Raw genomic sequence first — 18231 nt, forward strand, 5'->3', positions numbered from 1 at the left:
TGAACAAAAGTTTGATACAGACAGTATACAAGCTAATTTCAATGTTAAAAATAATAAAATGGTTATAATAGAATGTTAAGTCAAATAATAGAAAAATATCTTCCAATATTAAATACAAAAATTTAAATATCGCGAAAAGGAAAAGAAATATCTAACTTTTACCATTTTGATAATTTTCTTTTTTTTAAGTGAAACTCCAAATTTTATCTTACCATCCTAAAATGGAATAATAGCGAACGCGTTAACAAAGTAAATAAATGGCTGAGTATCGACCTTGTCGCATTAATTTTGCAAGAGCGTGACACGTGTGCCATTTCAAAGCCAATACTCACGTTCTCGTGCACCTTCGTCTCGAACAGTGTGAATCTGTCGTTGCTGTCGTTTAAGTACTCGGTACCATTCTGCCAGGTGACATTTGCTGCCGGTCTAGCTGCTCGTACGGTACATTCAAGCAGGATCTTTGTTCCTTGCACCACGTGGCCTATAACCCCGCTTAAATCCATCTTCAATGGTCGAACTGGAAACAGAAGTACCGTATCGTTAAATATAGACGGCGGACCATGAAAAGTGCTCGAATTTTAATTAAATTAAATGAAATACTCTTAACGATTATTGGAGTTTTCTGTTAAAAAAGGAAAAATCATCACAACGAACGTGCAGGAAGGTATCTGAGACATCACGTATTGGGGTAAAGCGACGTATTGGATAATTGGACAACTGGAACTCTGCGACAGACGGCAGTTCAATAAACGAATCAATCGACGTTCGAGCACGTTTTATTTCTCCGTTATGATATCGGTTACAATTTCGGTTCGTTTCTTTTCTCTACCCTTTTTCAACCGGTCGAGACGATTAAACGCCCTGTTACTCTTTTGTTTGCATTTTATTCGTTGCGGTTTGCGTCGATCTGACAACGTTTCGTTCACTGTACCCATTGAACAATTTTCTGGTGTATCTATATCTTTTTGCTTTTTTACAGGAAAGCCTTTCGCTGCATCGATGGAATTAGATTCATCGAAATGATTGATCGAATTTTTTTTTTAATGGATGATTAAGTTTGTTTGTTTTCTGAAATAAATTTCCACTTTTACTTTGTTGAACTGTGAATGACAAATCCCAAACTTATTACCGTTCAGTTTTCATTAAACGCATAAAATGCTGTTAAAAAAAAAATATCGCACCGAGAGGCGTTGAAGAGGGTTTTATCCACTAGGCTTTCAGCACAACTCACGTTTTCACGAGTTGTAAAATTTCTAAGTGGAGGTGCCAGTTTACGTTCGCTCGCTATCGCGGATATCGTAAAATCGTACGGGGATTTCAGGGACCCGTCATAAAGTTCACGAGGGAAAGCTTTCATTTGGTGTATAGGCCAACAGGAAATGGAGACAGAAATTTTCGGATTAGGCCTGGATGACTTGATTCTCTTATGGAAATTATTTTATTATTCTACGGAATTGAACATCTTATGGCATATTTCAAAATATGTTTTTTTTTTCATAATTCTTCATACTTTTCTCAATAATTAATTCAAAATTTAAAAAATCTAAAATTTAAAGAGACCTTGCAGAATTTTTCATACATTTGCATTAAATTTAAATAAAAAAATGGAATACTAATGATAAAAAAAGTGTATAAACTTGATAAAGTATTACTAGATTTAATCCAATCATCAGGTAGTAAACAAGCTGAGATAATCTCACTTCATCCCCTTATTCTTAATTACTGTTTCACTTTAGCAACGCTAGAAGATTGATAGCATGCAATGTTGCATGTCCAGTAAGTTAGTTTTAATAAAGCTTTCGGTCACGTAAACGATCACAAAGGTACATTGAACGTAGGTAGATAAAGGATGAACAAAATTACTCTGCTATGAAAATAACAACATAAGGGGTTGATATTGTAATATTATAAAATCAGTTCATAAATCTTAAACTATCTACACTGCCTACCCTTCCAAAGTAAATGATTAACAATAAAGAAAAAAAAGTACATTCTTTGATTTTTAAACAATTTTTTCGCCAAAGCACTTGATTAATGCTCATCTTTTTATATTATATAAATATCTCTACTTTTCTTTCTCTCTTTTAACAACCGTTTGAACATTGAAGAATTCATTCGTCTCGTTAGTCACAGAGACGTTTTCTGAAACGAACTATTTCTCAGTCTTTTCTATTTTTTTTTTTTTTTCTTTTTTTATCCCTAGCCACAAGCTCAATTTCCGGTTAGTCAGTGGAGATACTTAGTCGCGGTACTCGCGGTCGTTTCCTGAACCGAAGAAACATTAAAAAGTTCACGTGCGAGGATCCTTCTTCGGTCTTCGAAACGAACCTTCCTCCTCCGGAGAAAGGCAAGTAGGAGAAAGCTCCCGAGGCGGTTACAGGAGAGATAATTCTCAAGCGAAACCGGGCAATCAGCGAAACGACGCGGAGGAAAACGTGAAAAGAAAGGCTCTGGTCGATTCAGAATAGAGAGCGAACAGGGAATCTAATATCGGGAATTCCATTTGCCTTGAATCGCGTCCTCTGTCCTCTCCTTAGACCGCGTATAAGAAAAACGAAGGAAAGAAAAAAGAATGACAAGGATCCATTTTCTCTTCTTCTTTCATTTTATTTTTAACGAGTCGCCTCGATGCTTTTCAGACCTTCTGCTCATGAGCGCGCACAGAATCGACGCGAAACGGTTTATCGGCTCCGACTTGTGCGGTTTCCAAGAATAATGGGAAAATTTCTCTGTTGAGGTAATACGATTTCCTGGGAATAATTGAGGAAAGCGAAAGTGGTTTTTCATAAAGAACCCAGAGCTGCTTTCCAAACCATTTTCCTACCGATCATCAATTTCTTTTTATTTCGAGTTTTCCAACACTCATTAAGTTCTCTTACAGAGCCGCTTGTACAGAGTTCTTTTTTCTTTTATAATTAACTGCTTTGATTTCGTCGATTTAAACTTTTCACAATTTTTTGTTTATAAAAGTGGTTTGTTACAGAAGGGGTGGATTTTTCCTCATATTATTATCATTGTTTAAATTTTACACTGTTTCCATAAAAATTGTATGAAAGCGTTTAATTTTCTGTTAATACCCTTGCAAACGTTTCGCAAGTTTGGGTCACGGTTGACCCAGACTCCGCTGTTCAAGGGTTAAATTAGCAGGTGATAATGTCTACAATTTGAAGACAAAGTTTTTTAGGAAGAAATCGTTGAACCGTGGACAAATTTTTCCTTTTTCACCCCTTTCCCTCGGTACTGATCGATCACATTCCCTTCGCACCGGATTTCCCCCGGAACTGTTTGTTCCCCAATCAATTATCGCCGCAGACCCTTTTCCCTTAACGGTGAAAATGTTTTTTTCCTTCCGCCACGCCAGAAGGCTTCGAAGAGAGTTAGCCAGCCGGTTGGGAAGCCGAGACGAACAGAGTTTTCAAGTCTGAGCCTGGCAGGGATGCGATTTCCAGCTCTTGTTTGCCCGTAAGAGGTGGCGTGTCTGCAAACTCCTGCAGGTGTGTCGACTCGGTTCAGACTTTTTCGTTGCTCGAACGAGCTTCGAAGACCTGACTTTTCACAGCAGCTGCGCGTACCGTGAGACTTTCGCAGATACCCGCGGCCACTACCCAACGATTCAACTTTAAATCCACGGCAAGTCGTTAAAAGCGGCTTACTTAATCGATTTATTCGCGGCCATTCCTCTCTGATATTGGAAAAAGAACGAAGTTTCGGGGTTAGGAATGCTCACGGTTCGCTGAACACTTTTTCAACGGTTTTGCAGAGACGTCGATTACTCGTTTCGCTTCAAATATTTCTACGTGTCTCGTTTTTGTTTCACGAAAGATTCATTGCTCCAGGAGATTAACACTAGATTGCCGGACTCACATCCGTCAAAATAGATATAACACATATGGATTTTTAGAACTGAGGAGTGGAGAGGGGAAGGAATTAGCATTTGTATACATTTCATAATTATATTAAAAACCAACATATGTTTTAAAAAAAATTATTTAAGTTTTTTTATATATATAGCAATAAAATCGTAAATGAGTCAAATTGATTCGCTCCGGCAATCTAGTGTTAAGTAGGTTCTCTTGAGTGACATGTAATGTTTATCTATGCTTATTCATAAGACTCTTTGTATAATACCGAGATAAATGTTATCATTTCGAAAATTTAAATTCATTCTGTTTCTTCATTCTCAGAAATTTTTTCCCGTCCAATTAAAGAAAAAAAGAGGATGTTTCCGATTCGTTAACTACACGTGTGCAATGTTCCGAAGCTTTGAAGTAGGAATAGAAAAAGAGCCGATCACACCGGGCAAATTAGCGATCGGAATTGTTCCACGTCCCGCGTGCTCATGCCATTTCTGTCGCGGTGAATCCAAGAAAGTATTGCAAAAGAAGGAAAAAAAAAAAAAAGACACGGTCGTTATCGATACGTTTGCGGTGTGGATAATGGCGTTGGATCCTTTCATTGAATACCGGATAAAAATGGTCATTATTTCACCGCGATTAAAGCCATAGAAGGGGGATGAAACCGATTCAGCTGCGTGGCGCTTAGTAATCTTGAGTAATTTATGGGCAATCGTGGCCATATAAATGCAACGACCATGGTCGGGATATGAAAACTACCGAGCGTTTGTATGGAAACAGCGTATCGACGATCCTGCAGGATGTTTTCGTAAATTATATCTACGAAGGGTGGTTGCTAAATATGTAATAACTAGATTTGCTTGGGGTTTCCAAAACTGAATAAACCGCAGAGGAAAAAAATATTGAAAATACTATTTATGATTATGATTTCTAATTAGTGATTATGATAAAAATAATTTTGAATTACTTCTTGTAAATATTCTACTGTGTGCTGAGTTAACCCTCGGACGGCGGACCACGGAGAGAGCCCGAATTTCAACGAATTTCAATTTAATTTTCCTTTAATTTCAAAGAATGATTTCTTTAATATATGAAACTCTGTTGTTTAAAGATTATACATTTAACTTTGCATTTCGATCGACTCAGACTCTGACGTTCAAAGGTTAATTATATCTGATTTATAAAGTCATTATCCACTAATTACGAATGTTTCAGAAATGAAAGATAAAACTGGTCGTCAGTGTTGTGACAATCCAGAATTTCTTGGAACATCGGATACGCCATTTCAAAGCTTTTCATCACTTCGTCTGGTTTCTTCTTGTCACGATAATCCTTTGGCATTTCGTAGAATGAGAATTGCTTTCCTCGAAATACGACAAACTCTCGAGTTTCTAGGAATCAAAGTTCCGACTTATTTACCTTCAAGGCAGCTCCGTCATCCGTTCCATTTGTACTGGGAACAGCACACCGAAGTATGTGTACGGTTCTCGAACAGCATAATTATCCCAGTCAAATTATTTACTCGTTAAACTTCTATGATCGTCAAAGCTGTCTCTCTGTGGCGGGTAAATTATCCGAAGGCTGTCGTTCGGGCTCGCAATTAAAAAAAATATTTGGACTCTGATATTTGCTTCTACGTTTGATTTGCTGGGTGATGGGGATAGTTATTATTTTTTGGAGAAGAGAACAGAGAGCAGGCACTGATGGTCAAAGTTCGAATTTTTGTGCAAATAAATTTTCCCTCTAGATTAGAAAAATAACTTCAGTTTTCTAAACAATTTATTTGATTTTCCCCATACGTACCACCATCTGATAGAGTACAAATGTATAAATTTTCCGAGTCTACCAATGATACATATTTCTCCAGATATTGTTAATAGAAAGTGAACGTGATTTGCCATAATCATATGTGATAACACTCTAACCTGACATGGATACCGATAACTGACCTAAATCACACAGAGATTCGATATCTCCCCTCAGTAGTTACGGTCTGATACTGATCAGACATCTCGTGCTCTGCTATTCAGTGATCTGAACTTAATATTAGCGCTGGGATGTATACTAGATACTTGACGTGACACGATATACTGGCACAATGCTATCTTGTCCCTTTACTGAAATTAAAGATGTATATCTTTAACATGAACTCGTAACACGGTGGACCAACTTTGATAAAATGAAACGATACAGGAATGAATGCTGAATTTTGATGAGCTAAAGCGTGAAATATTAATTAATGGATATGTTATAAGAGGGTCGGTGTTGCATTCGAGAATAGTGTCTATTACGTTATACATATTATTTAATACATACTCTAAATTCCACCATATGGAGATTAAAAAATTACCATAGATAGAGTGGAAAATTATTGTAAAAGTTGTAATTAAAAATCTTCAGAAATATTTCGTTTAATTAAAAAATATTAAATTTTGGACTGAATCATTGTGGAAGATAATCAACGATAATTAAAAAAAATTGAAATAAAGTTGGATAAAAATGTAATGGTAAAGGCTGTGATTCAAGTGAAATTTTAACGACCATAGTTTTTCACGAGGGAAAAGAGCTCGTTTTTTTTAATGCCACGAGCGAAATGATTTATGGCTAGAAGTAGCAAGATCATAATTTACTGAGGATTGATTCTCTTTGACTTCGTTTGTAATTCATAGATCATACTTAACTTCCGAAACTTTCGACTAAAATTGATCGCATGCCAGAACTCTCCGTACGGTTGTATCTAAAAACATTAATCTTCGATGCACCATTATCAGCTGAAGAACAGAAATTGTAATTTATAATTGAATCTTTTTGTTTCAGCCCAATGTGCAACATCCTCGAGTTCCAGTTGATGAAAAATTTTTTCTTTGAATAATATCCATGCTTCGTTTACGTCGTAAATGTTTCAACGGAACGGTGAATGTTTAATTTAAAAGTCAACGTTGAATTCCGTCAGTTTTAATGAATGTAATCCCAAAATAAAAAATCAGGGAATTTTTTACTGCTATGTGAAGCATCTTTCAACGAGAAGATGTTTTAACGATGAAAAAAATTGTGGAAATGTATATAAATAAATAAAAACGTTCTGGTTTTTATTTTTCAACAAAATGAGAGATTTTTAATTTCAGTTTACTTGAAACTAAATATCATATTGTAAAATCCTGTTCATTAGCATTTCAACTTGTTTCTGCAATAATGTGGTGGAATAGCTTTTTACTTATTTTAACATTTCAACAGCTTTTGTACAATTTTTGAATGAAAGGGTTTCATATGGGTTTCATGTTTTAATTATGATTTCTAACAGTATAATGGACTATTCTTTTCTTTTTCTTGACACTTTGACAGGAATTTTAATGCATGAACTTCAGAACACTTTTGGAAAAAGTTAAATATTTGAAAAATGAAATTCGATCTGATACAGAAGAGTCTAAGAGATTCATAAAAAGATTGTACAAAGTGGGGTATACATCATTTTTCATCGTTTTTTCAAGATTCTCGTACCAACTTTATATGTATTCTGATATCTATAGATTCCACGAAAAAATTCTATAAAGCCTTTTCACTTTGTAATACGTAGAAGATTTTCTCTGTTGGAAAAAGGATTCTATTTCATACGAAGTAATTCAAATTAAACAGAAAAAAAATTAAAAAGCAATGCAAATAAACCTCTTCTTATTTGAAATGCATAAATTAAAAACCATTTATATAGATTCCGTATATCTAATTTCATAATATTAAAAATGAAGACCTCTATTTTTATATAAAATGAGTTTCAAAATTATTCATTTCCCTCTGCAGCAAAATTAAAATATTTAATAGTAAATACTCCAAGCTAAACTTAGAAAGATAAATTATTACTTTCCACTAAATGCAAATTTACAAAATTAATTAATTTAAGTTTCAATACCATTAATAAACATTTTTATTTTCAATTAATTTCCTATGCATTTCGTTCAAACTTTCTTTTTCTTTCATTTAAATATAACTCAAGCTATTCCATTTAAAAAAAAAAGATCCTGCTTCAGAAAAAGTGGTTCAATTTCACAGAAGCAGTACATTATGAAAGAAACAATGGTAGAAGAAGCAACCGAACAGTTTTCCACTCTTTTAGAGACTTTTCCCGAAACTCTCGAAAGGATTTCAACAAGATGTCCAGATAAAACTGGGAACCCGATCCAGGGTAGTTCAAGTTTGCTGGAATTATTTCAATAGCCTTTATCGATTGAGATGTCGATAAAGAAACGGTTATTGCTCCGAGTGATTCACTTTCCCGTGACAGTATACACATTTCTATAACAAGGTACTTTTACCAGAGAGCAAAAAGAAATTGCATAAAGACTGGAAGCAATTCTCATTCTTATCCTATATTAATAATTTTAAGAAAAATAATAAATAATTAGTACTCGAAAACAAATTAATTAGAACTTTGATTTCACTTACTGAATTTTGTAACTCATTTTGCTACATTTAAAATGTGTTATATTTTTTATTAAATATTGAAATAATTTACTATTAAAAAATATGAAATACCAGTATTTAATTTAATATATGAAATAGTATTTATGGAAATGTAACCCTTATTTAATTAAAAATTTGTAATTATCTAATTTCATAAATAAAAACGTAGTTTTAGTTTTGCTAACTTTCTTTTATACGCACAGAAAATAGCCCTATCCTAAGTAGACCTAAAACTCCAACACCTTGGGATTCCTATGGTTAATTTGGTTAGAGAGTATCTCCCAAGTATCGTTCGCCACATCGCAATATTTGACCGAAACAGAGCGAACTAGTAACCTAATCTTCAACAATTTCAAATTAAATTAATTTAGAGTTTACGTACCGTGAACATCGAGCTTGATGTCGACGGTGAGGGGCTCGGGGAGTGCTATGCTGTTGACTTTACACGTGAAAGTTGCATCTAGCTCGTCGCGTGTGATTTGCATCTGCAGTAAGCTGCTTGCATTCCCTATCCCGCTGTCCGCAATCGTCGACGAGCTGGTAGCTGAAACAGATGCGTATAAAACCGTTTGAAGTTGCGTTTTTAGATCAACCTCCACGTTGACGTATATTTTAAATCAATTCAATGCAATTTTTAAATAAAATACTGATAGTGTCAGATTTAATGTATAAGTGAATTTATTGTTAATTAAACTTAACTTATACATTTTATCTTGAATCAAAAGTGCTCAAATACCATCTCCCTTATGAATAAATAAATAAATATGGAGTGATTTAAAGAAATAAAAACACACCCTCTAAAGTGAAGACCCCTTTTTAACACCCTGTATAAAACATGAATCGTTTAGATAAATATTTATTTTACTGTATTATAAAAAATTTGATGATCAAACGTCAAGTGATGAAGAAGTATAAAATTTTAGGGTAGAAGAAAATCGTGATTTAACAGCTGGTAAATCCTACCTTCCAGTGGTTGATCGTCTTTAAACCACTCGACCGTAGGCACAGGTTTCCCTTCGCCGCTCTCGCAGTACAAGGAAATCGTCGAACCTTCGTTTATAGGTCCTAAAGTGGCACCGGTGCTTAACGTGCTCTTCGTGTTCTCGTCGATGACACGTACGAACGGTGGTTGCACTGAAACAGAAACGAAAGGCGGTCAATTACGTGGTTCAAAACTGCCTTCGATTCGTCCTACTATTGCTGTTTCTATTCATTAGACACGATTGCTTACCGATCAACCGTAGCTCATCGATTTATTAGAAAAAAAAGGAACCGAATGATTTATTACTAATAACTAGGGTACTTGTCTCTGTTAGCGAGCCTGTTACTTAATTAAATTATTTAACCATTTGTTCCATTTGCGTATATAAAAACAATGTGCAAAGTACATACTGCATATAAAAAAATTAAATAGTTAAGAATTTATTTTTTTGAAATTGCTGTATTTTATTATGAATATCAGTGAAGAAATACGCGAACAAATAATATAAATTTATTGATATTTCATTTTTAAGATGCAGCTCTTTATCCTTTCGAATGCAAAGCTTTCTAGACGTAAACTACTTTTACTGGAAATTGCTTTCAGTGGATAATGACGATCGGTGTAGACATGCATTTGCACTTATGCTTAGTTCTACTTAACATTAATTACCTATATGTACCTACATGAAATGCAAACAATGATTTTTGTATGGGTAAAAATCTGTAAAATATATGTGTAAAGTCTGTTTTATCACATTTTATAATCTTAGAACAATCTTCGAAAAATCATTGCTATGCTTAACATACAAATTAATATACGAAATTCTTGATAAATATTGAATGCATTATTCAAGAATAAAATTATTTTAATAGCTATTTAAACATTAATAATTTGCATAAATACATAAGTTATAAAAAAAAGCAATTATTATACAAAATAATTTCTTTTGCATAGCTATTTCTGATAAAATAGATAGCTGCTCTAATCATACTAGTTTCTATAAATTTTAATACGTCTTTAAAATTGAATATTAATTTGCCTCTATTGTTCCGTATCAAAGAGAGGAATATTTCATTTGATTAACGAACGAACAACGAACGTTTTAATATATTTTCGATTGGTCGATAACAAGCAGAATTTCACCTTCCGTAATATATTTTCTATGAATTCATTATTTGCATCGTTCATCGGCCGGAATAAAATGGGATTTTCTACGAACCGACAATGCATCTTTCGACAAATCGTATGTATGGAGGATAATGCACGAGCCAGGACTGTGGGGTAATAAAAGAACAGAAGAAAATAATTTGCCTTTCGTTGCCAAAATAAAACATTGTTCATGGAACAAAGCTCGACCCCAGGAAACTGCACCTAAATTCTAAATCTCCTATTTTTCTACCCTTTTAAAAACGCTAAACAGTTAAATAAAATAATCACAACAGGAACTACTTGTTATAAATTTACTTTTCTTTGTAAAATTATTGTATAAGAAATTAAAAAATATAAATATAGCAATGTTATTAAATGAATAATCTTTATTAAATTTCTACTACCAGAGTATACTTTCTCTTCATGGTACTTGAATTCTTGAATTTTGCTTTCGGTGGTACGAATTTGAATGAAACAAAATACACATTCCATTGTTTCGACATTACCAATGCAGTGTCTAACTGGTGGTACATTAGAAAGTCAGTCGCAACGTAAATCGTCCAGAAAAGTTTCTGGTTAAAATCATAATACCCTCTGTGTTCCCTCGACCCTCTTTCACCGCGGGAGACCACTTTCCACCCACCTTCTCTCTCGAATTTAATATCTCTCCGAGTTTTCTGGTCGCTGAGACGTTTGAATCCAGTTTTTAATTCGAGCCTGCCGCCGGAGAAGTTCCATTGTCATGGAAGGGAAGAGCAAAGGGAGACAGGAAACCGTCAGAGAGGAGGGAATTGAAGCGAACCACCTTTTCTTGGGGACAGCTCAACAACGACTACGAATAAACTTTTCAACGCGTACAAGTGCCGTTTCCGGTAACTAAACTCGCCTCGTCACTAGTCCTGGCTAAATTCAACGTGAGACACGGAATGTCAAGCAATTGTTTTTGTTACAAAATTTATCCTGCGAATTTAAATCGGCTTTGCTGAAAGATGTAACTTTTTACATCAAGAAAACTAACAATAAGTAGAATTTTCTTAATTTGTACAAGATTAAAACGATTAACCCTCGGACGGCGCGGCGGACCAAGGAGAGAGCCTGAATTTTAATTTCATTTCGTGTTTTATATTATTTTCATAAAATAAGAAATATTAATAACAGAATAATCGATTACATTTATGAAAGAAATATATTTCTCTGTTTTTATAGCGAACGAAATGCGGCAAACTAAATTTACGATCTTACTTCTAGTAAACCAAATGTTAGCTATAGCACAGGCATCGTTCGCGGTGGTTATTTCATAAAACCGAAAGAAAAGTAGGAGACGCAGTTATAAGAAAAGTGCACCACTTGTCAGAAACCTCTCTGGAGTTTCTCTAATCTAGCAAATCGTCAGGTCCCAAAGCAGCGATTTTATGATACTGGGTAAAACGAGCTCTGTCAGAACGAAAGGAGAAATATACTCTGAAGGAATACGAAACAATGGAGAAATTTGATTAAACAGTGTTCCTGATACATCAAATGAAATAATGTACGTACATAAAACTCTTCTGGCATTTATTGAATTATTGATATTAAACCCTGTGGAAAATTGTGCAATAGTCGGAAGGCATAGATCAAATGCTACATTGTCTAAAATTTAATAATATAAGAATAGTAAGAAAAGATAGTATGAAAAATATCAATAAGCTCTAGTTTTGGATTCGAAACTTGGAAGAGATGGAACAATGTATTTCGATTTAGAATTAGAAGGAAAGGATACAGGAGATTGGAGTCAGACGTGTTCGCAGAGTCGATTGAAACCCAATGACCCAGAGAGGAAAGCTGAAATCCCATAATTTCCAGCGGTTAGAAGGTCTAATTGGGTTGGCCGCGAGACAAGTGGCCCTTCATACAATTTAAATAGACCCGAACTGCTGCTTCTCCGCATAGTTCGCGGCCGTAACAGCTTTCCATCCGATAAATTGCACTTTGAAATACGTTGGTCAGATGCCGAGAACACACAGAAACGATCGTTACGATAAATTCCACTGAATTACCACGGGTTTTGATTATAATTTCACCCGCCTCGGAATTACTTGTCTTTCTTTCATTCTCATGCTTTTCTTTCTCTGCATATTAGAATTAAGAAAAAAGAATTTTAATGCTTAGTCGATGATATAGGTTCTCCTTTCCTTTCCCCCCGAAAACTGGTAATTATTAGAATTTTATCATTATAAAAAGAAACTTGTGTATCCATTCAACGAGCTTTGCAAATAAATTTTCTACACTTTGCACACTTTATTTCTGTAGCTGGATTAAAACGACTCAAACTCTGCTAACGCGGTAACGTGTAACGTTGAAAGTGAAAAGTGACAACGAGTGGAAGAATCGTGTTGAGTATGAACGAAATGAGTTTGAACTTCTGAAAATTTCATTCCAGCCATCACGCCGGAATCGCGTAGTCTCTTTCGTCTATACATTCGTACGAGGGAGATATAGAAAACTTGGAAACAAGCATTAGGTTGATGTAAAAGTTCCAGCATACGTTTCCGGCCGAGCTGTACGTATGTACAGAGAAGCTGGAACTCTCGTAAAATAAAATTAAACTTGCTTTTCCTATATTTTCCCCCGGCATCGAATTTTCTTTGCTTCCTTAAACATCAAAACTCGATACACGAATATGTTTTCTGTTCGGTTATCGATATTGAATCGTTCGATTTTCCTGTAACTGGTAGTTGGGTAATCGATCAAATTGTTTTATCGAAAAATAATTATTCGGAGTAGTTGAGGTGCTTTAAATTTAGAATATTCACGAAATGAATATTCCTTTTAAAATGAGGAAAGGAGGAATGTAAATGAAATTCATTATGAAATCTAACGTACCGTGTAATTATAATGTCTGCAAAATGTTATAGTTATGTGTTATATTATATTCTGATAATTATTTTAGTTTCAAGCTACCTTAATATTTAATTAATAATTACAAAATCTCGTCCTATTTAATGATATTGCTCGGTAACTCGTTATGGAACATTGATAACGTGTATAAAAAGGCGAGAAATACGTCAGAATAATGTTCGCGTAAAAAGCACGCGCAGTTTTAAAAAAAGAAATGAGAACTGTGATCGCCTGAAGCAATTTCCGCGACAAGGACCCACGAGTGATACTTCGCACGAAGCATGTAAGAAAGAAGAATGGACTGTTTAATTTCCCCGGTTAATTGTGTCATTCGGTCGAAAAATGTGCCAAGATTGAGCTTCCCTCGTTCCAAGTACACCCCCTGGCTATCGAATTAGGGTCACTAAATATTTTTCAATATTTTTCGTATTTTTAATACAATGAACCAGCTTCATTTTTGAAAGTAAAATTGATTAACCATTAACCAGACTAGTACTCTTTTCAAAATACCTTTATACACTATTTCATTATATTTTTTATATTTTCATTTTGTTAAATTTCTACAATTTTGAACAAAAGAAGAATTATATTACGATCAAACAAAAGTATCAGGGTTCGTTTAACACCAATTTCTTTCAGCACTGCTGTTTATACTTTTGAACAACGAAATCCTAACAATTTAAAACAATGGACAAATATGAAATGCATTGTTAGTATGAAACAGAGATACAGTTAAAAGCTTTTGTTTTTACTTAAAATAGAATTGTCCATAAAAATAAGCGTTTGTATGCACGAGGACAATTTAAACTTTTAATAGAAATACAGAATTAATTGTTTTTATTCAATTTCATTCATAACTGTCAACAGATTTTTCACATTCAAACGTTCAATTGCTGCTCGTTATAGAATCTGTGATTGGAAAAAGAATTTAGCGTTCAGCATTTTAATCTTTCATTTGTACACTAAAAATAATTATTCATTGTGACTTGTGTTTTTGTTCCTTGCTAATGATAATTTTTCAAAGTATTTTAAAAAATATTAGAGTAGCTGGATTAAAAGATTAATTGTCAAATTATGCAGATGTAATATTTTTCAAATAATTTCATAAACTGAGGATTTGACGAAAAATCTAATTTCATCAGGAGATAGATTGGAGATTATTTCTTTAAATAATATTAAGAAAAGTTAAAAATAACGTATGGTTCTTTTTTATCCAGCTGCCTCATAATACCCTCTCCAACCCCATAATCCCATATGTCCACCATGATTTCACTTCATGTCCACTCTCCACACATTTCGCCATCCATCTACCGTTCATTTCACATTTTCACCAGAGACCAGGATACTCTCAGACATCTTCAAAATTTCATGCAAGTTGCTTCGAAGTTCCGCGAAACTTTCGCTCGGAACATAAACGAACACGAGAAAATATGGAGTCCACGCAACCAGTTCGGCATTCGTGTTTCAACTTATGCCATTCCCGTGTTTCGTTTGGTAACACGCTACGTCGTGGCTGGCTGGTGTAATTACAATAAACCCTCAATGGATGAACAGTTTCGGCACGGTCGGTCGAGTCCAAAACACGTCTCGCCATTAACACGGTCCAGTGGTTATCGCGTAACGTAAGAATATGACGATCGTAATGGTACCTTGGGCAGTTTCCAACATTGTTAACGTAGCTGCGGTTTAACGTGAAAATTTCTGCGATATTCCACTTACATCCGCCTTCCTGGCAATCATTGCCGACTGCTTCGTTCTAACGATTCTAATCTAACAATCGCAGTTCCAGCTTCTTCAACGTTCTTGCTTACGGGTAGCCGGGTAGACAAAAATTACCCGTGAGATACCCGGATAGACAAAAATTACCTGAACACCCGTTCCAAAATGGTTAATTTGGATAACTAATTAAAATTAGTTAAAAATATTTTTATTTCGTAATTTTATAAATTAAAATTTTATTCTTTTTGAATAAGAAAATTTTTTAACGCCAGCAAGTTAAGAGAAGATTATTTCTGCCACTTGGAAGTAAATATTTTTGAAAGAGGATAAAGACTAAAGATCTACCTCTTAAATAAAGATCGTTAACTTTTTCATTAAAACATTTTACACCGTCAGCAATTTTACTTTTACCCGGAATTCATTTTCAATTAATCTAATCCCCGCGTGATCTTTTTAACGTCCTATTAACTAGTGCAAGCTCAAACGTGGGTATTTATTACGATTTAAGCGCGCTTCTCTGACGATAACCGTGGAGTGAGATCTCGGTTTACGGCTAAAATTTCAAAGTAATTGGCATCCCTTTCATGTAGGTAAATTCAACCGCACTTTAATAGTATGACATGTTGCGTGTGTCAAGATAACCGGTTCAGTGGTTTAGCTGCTACCACTTCGGATTAGTACTGTGGCTTTCTCGTTTGTCGAATTACTGGGATTACCTAGATTACACGGATCGTACAAGTACGATACGTCTAATACGAGTTATTCCATGCATATCTTTACTGGAAGAGATGGTCCGTGTTTAATCGATTAATTAAATTATACAGCCCCTTCGTGTGTCGCGTCCCGTGAAAAGCACCCCTGGTCGGAATTAAGCGAATCCCGATCAATGGACTTTCACAGTTAGGATCGTATGATAGGTATGGAAATAACTGCTTAGAGGGAAAATTTTGATACCTATAGATTTATCCGAAGTCGCTTACTCAACCGGGGAATAGGTGTTAGGAGATAACTTACCGGTGACATTTAGTATGATATGCTGAACATTATTGCACTCTCGGTTCACAGCCATGTACGTAGCTTCACACTTATAAAGCCCTTCATCTTCCAACTTGACGTCTGGTATCTTCAAGTAAGTCTTCGAAGAATTTGTCGTGTACTCTATATCCGATCTGCAAGAAGATTAACTGAATTTTAGTTGCAAACTTTAGTGAAAGATACTGATTGTAGGCTTTATAATAACCCTGACATAAACTAATTTAACTGACTGAAGCTTTAACTTGCAATTAATATATTTCAGTTATGAAAATAATTATTACAATACAAAATAACGATAGCACTTTCATTGAATAATGAAACGATTATTAGCACTAATTACTCGAATTGATTAATTATGATAATTAGAGACAATGGCAAAAAAAGAAAAGTACACTATTAAAATTTCTTAGTGTTTATAATGTCTAATGTCTATGAAATATGTTTAAACGTTTATTTTCAGTTCCTTGAACAGATTTCTCTGAATCAGTATCATTTAGTCGTTCACTTTGATCCTTACAATCGTAATTACAAACATTCTGCGTTTACCCCGACGCGATGCAGTTTCGGTTCGTTAGTAGAAATGCTTAGGAATTGTATCTGTGGCATGTATCCCGTGAGCGACGCAATATCCGAATAGCAGCGATAATTGTTATTAACTAGTGCGTTTGTTCATTAATGCGATGCACTTCTGTTGATTGCCAGCGGAATGATATACGCAGCAGCTGAACAAATATGTTCGACTGTAGGTATGTAAAACAGTCTGTACCGTATCTCCGCTATGTAATCTATTTACATATTGTTATAGTTATATATACCGCAATAGTTGCATCGAGAAATCTATGCAGTCGTAACGTTAGTTCGACGTTCAGATTGCAGGTCATAATTGAAACTGCATTACTGCAGAAGGAGATACTGCAACGATCTTAGTGCATACCATCAAATTCAATTTGTTAATTTTTTAATTGCCAAATGAAGATTATTTGCCATATTAACACGTCGTGAAACATATTGAAGCTTTAATTGTAATTAGAAATAAGAATAATTAATTTACAAATGTCAAGCTTTTCATTTGCCACCTTGCGCTATTAGCAAAATAATATTTCTTAAATTTAATTATTAGTGTAATTTGCACTTTTTCCTTGTCGTGCGAGGAAGAGGGCTCACTAATCAAAGTGTTAACCCATTCAGTGGTATATAAAAGATGAGAATAGATTAATATAAGTGTTAATTATGATCATAATTAAGTTTAACCCATTAGGAGGTGAGATATGCAAGGAAGCAAACATTAATCATGTGTTCCATTTGTCAAATGGTCTGTCCTGGAGATTGACATACGAACTGCCAGGAGCGTTCCATCAAATCCTTCGATTTCCCAATGACCAATATCACACCATCGAACCGCAATATATTTCTAAATATCCACAATGCAGTGTCAAAATGTCCATGTCAAAATGTCTATGTCAAAATACAGTATATAGATTGCTATCATGGAGTGTGATATTTTCAGCTTAATTTATGTAACTATTGGCTAATTACATACACCAGAAGACCTAATTACTATGTTCACAATTTTCATGCTATTATATGGTGACTTATACCACATCAATTCAAAATTTAAGATTTTATAAAAATGACTATATAATGGTTCAGTTAGACCAGACAAGATGAAACAATTTGATAGAAGTGTGCACAAATGTACGAGCAATTTTAGTGTATTGCTTTTCTAACGAGTCGCCCAAAGAATTTTTTTATTCCTTTTTTTCTAAACTTTGAAAGATCCCCAGAATGTCGAGGATGTTAATTACTCGACTTCAAGAAACTGGGCCGGAAATAGGTACTGCTAGGTCAGCTGTTACGGAGATAGAACACAGTAAAGAACGTTCGAAATTAGCTGGCAGCAAATTAGTCCAAAGTAAAGGGAATTGCCCATAGCTGCAGCAAACCGTAGTGTTCTCATTAAAATTATTAACCAAAATTATTACGTATTGCATCAATTTCGACTGATATGAAGAAGATAGGATATATCATTTGCCAAAAAAAACCTTGATTCTGTTTTAATTAACTCCTTTAACATCGTGTAAAAGAAAATCAACTGGAATTTGTCGTCGTTCAAAGTAATTAACACTCGATTGAAGGAAATAAAATATTGAAGGAAATTTA

At 34.5% G+C, this 18231-nt stretch overlaps 1 protein-coding gene across 13 annotated transcripts in view; it reads right to left on the reverse strand.

Moving 5' to 3' along the window:
• The window catches only part of nrm (neuromusculin), a 214616-nt gene that overhangs the window by 39274 nt on the left and 157111 nt on the right, over positions 1-18231 (reverse strand). For all 13 annotated transcript variants that reach the window (XR_013063228.1, XR_013063221.1, XR_013063223.1 and 10 more), the window contains exons 4-7: positions 16051-16205; positions 9273-9443; positions 8692-8853; positions 333-517 (exon numbers count right to left, since the gene is read on the reverse strand). Coding sequence is in view for 4 of the 13 variants with exons in the window: in XM_076691442.1 (XP_076547557.1) it covers positions 333-517; positions 8692-8853; positions 9273-9443; positions 16051-16205 (673 nt within the window). In the remaining 9 variants the exon portion in view is untranslated. The remainder of the gene's footprint in view (positions 1-332; positions 518-8691; positions 8854-9272; positions 9444-16050; positions 16206-18231) is intronic.

The sequence above is a fragment of the Osmia lignaria genome, chromosome 13 (genome assembly GCF_051020975.1).
Source record: "Osmia lignaria lignaria isolate PbOS001 chromosome 13, iyOsmLign1, whole genome shotgun sequence".
Lineage (NCBI taxonomy): Eukaryota > Metazoa > Arthropoda > Insecta > Hymenoptera > Megachilidae > Osmia > Osmia lignaria.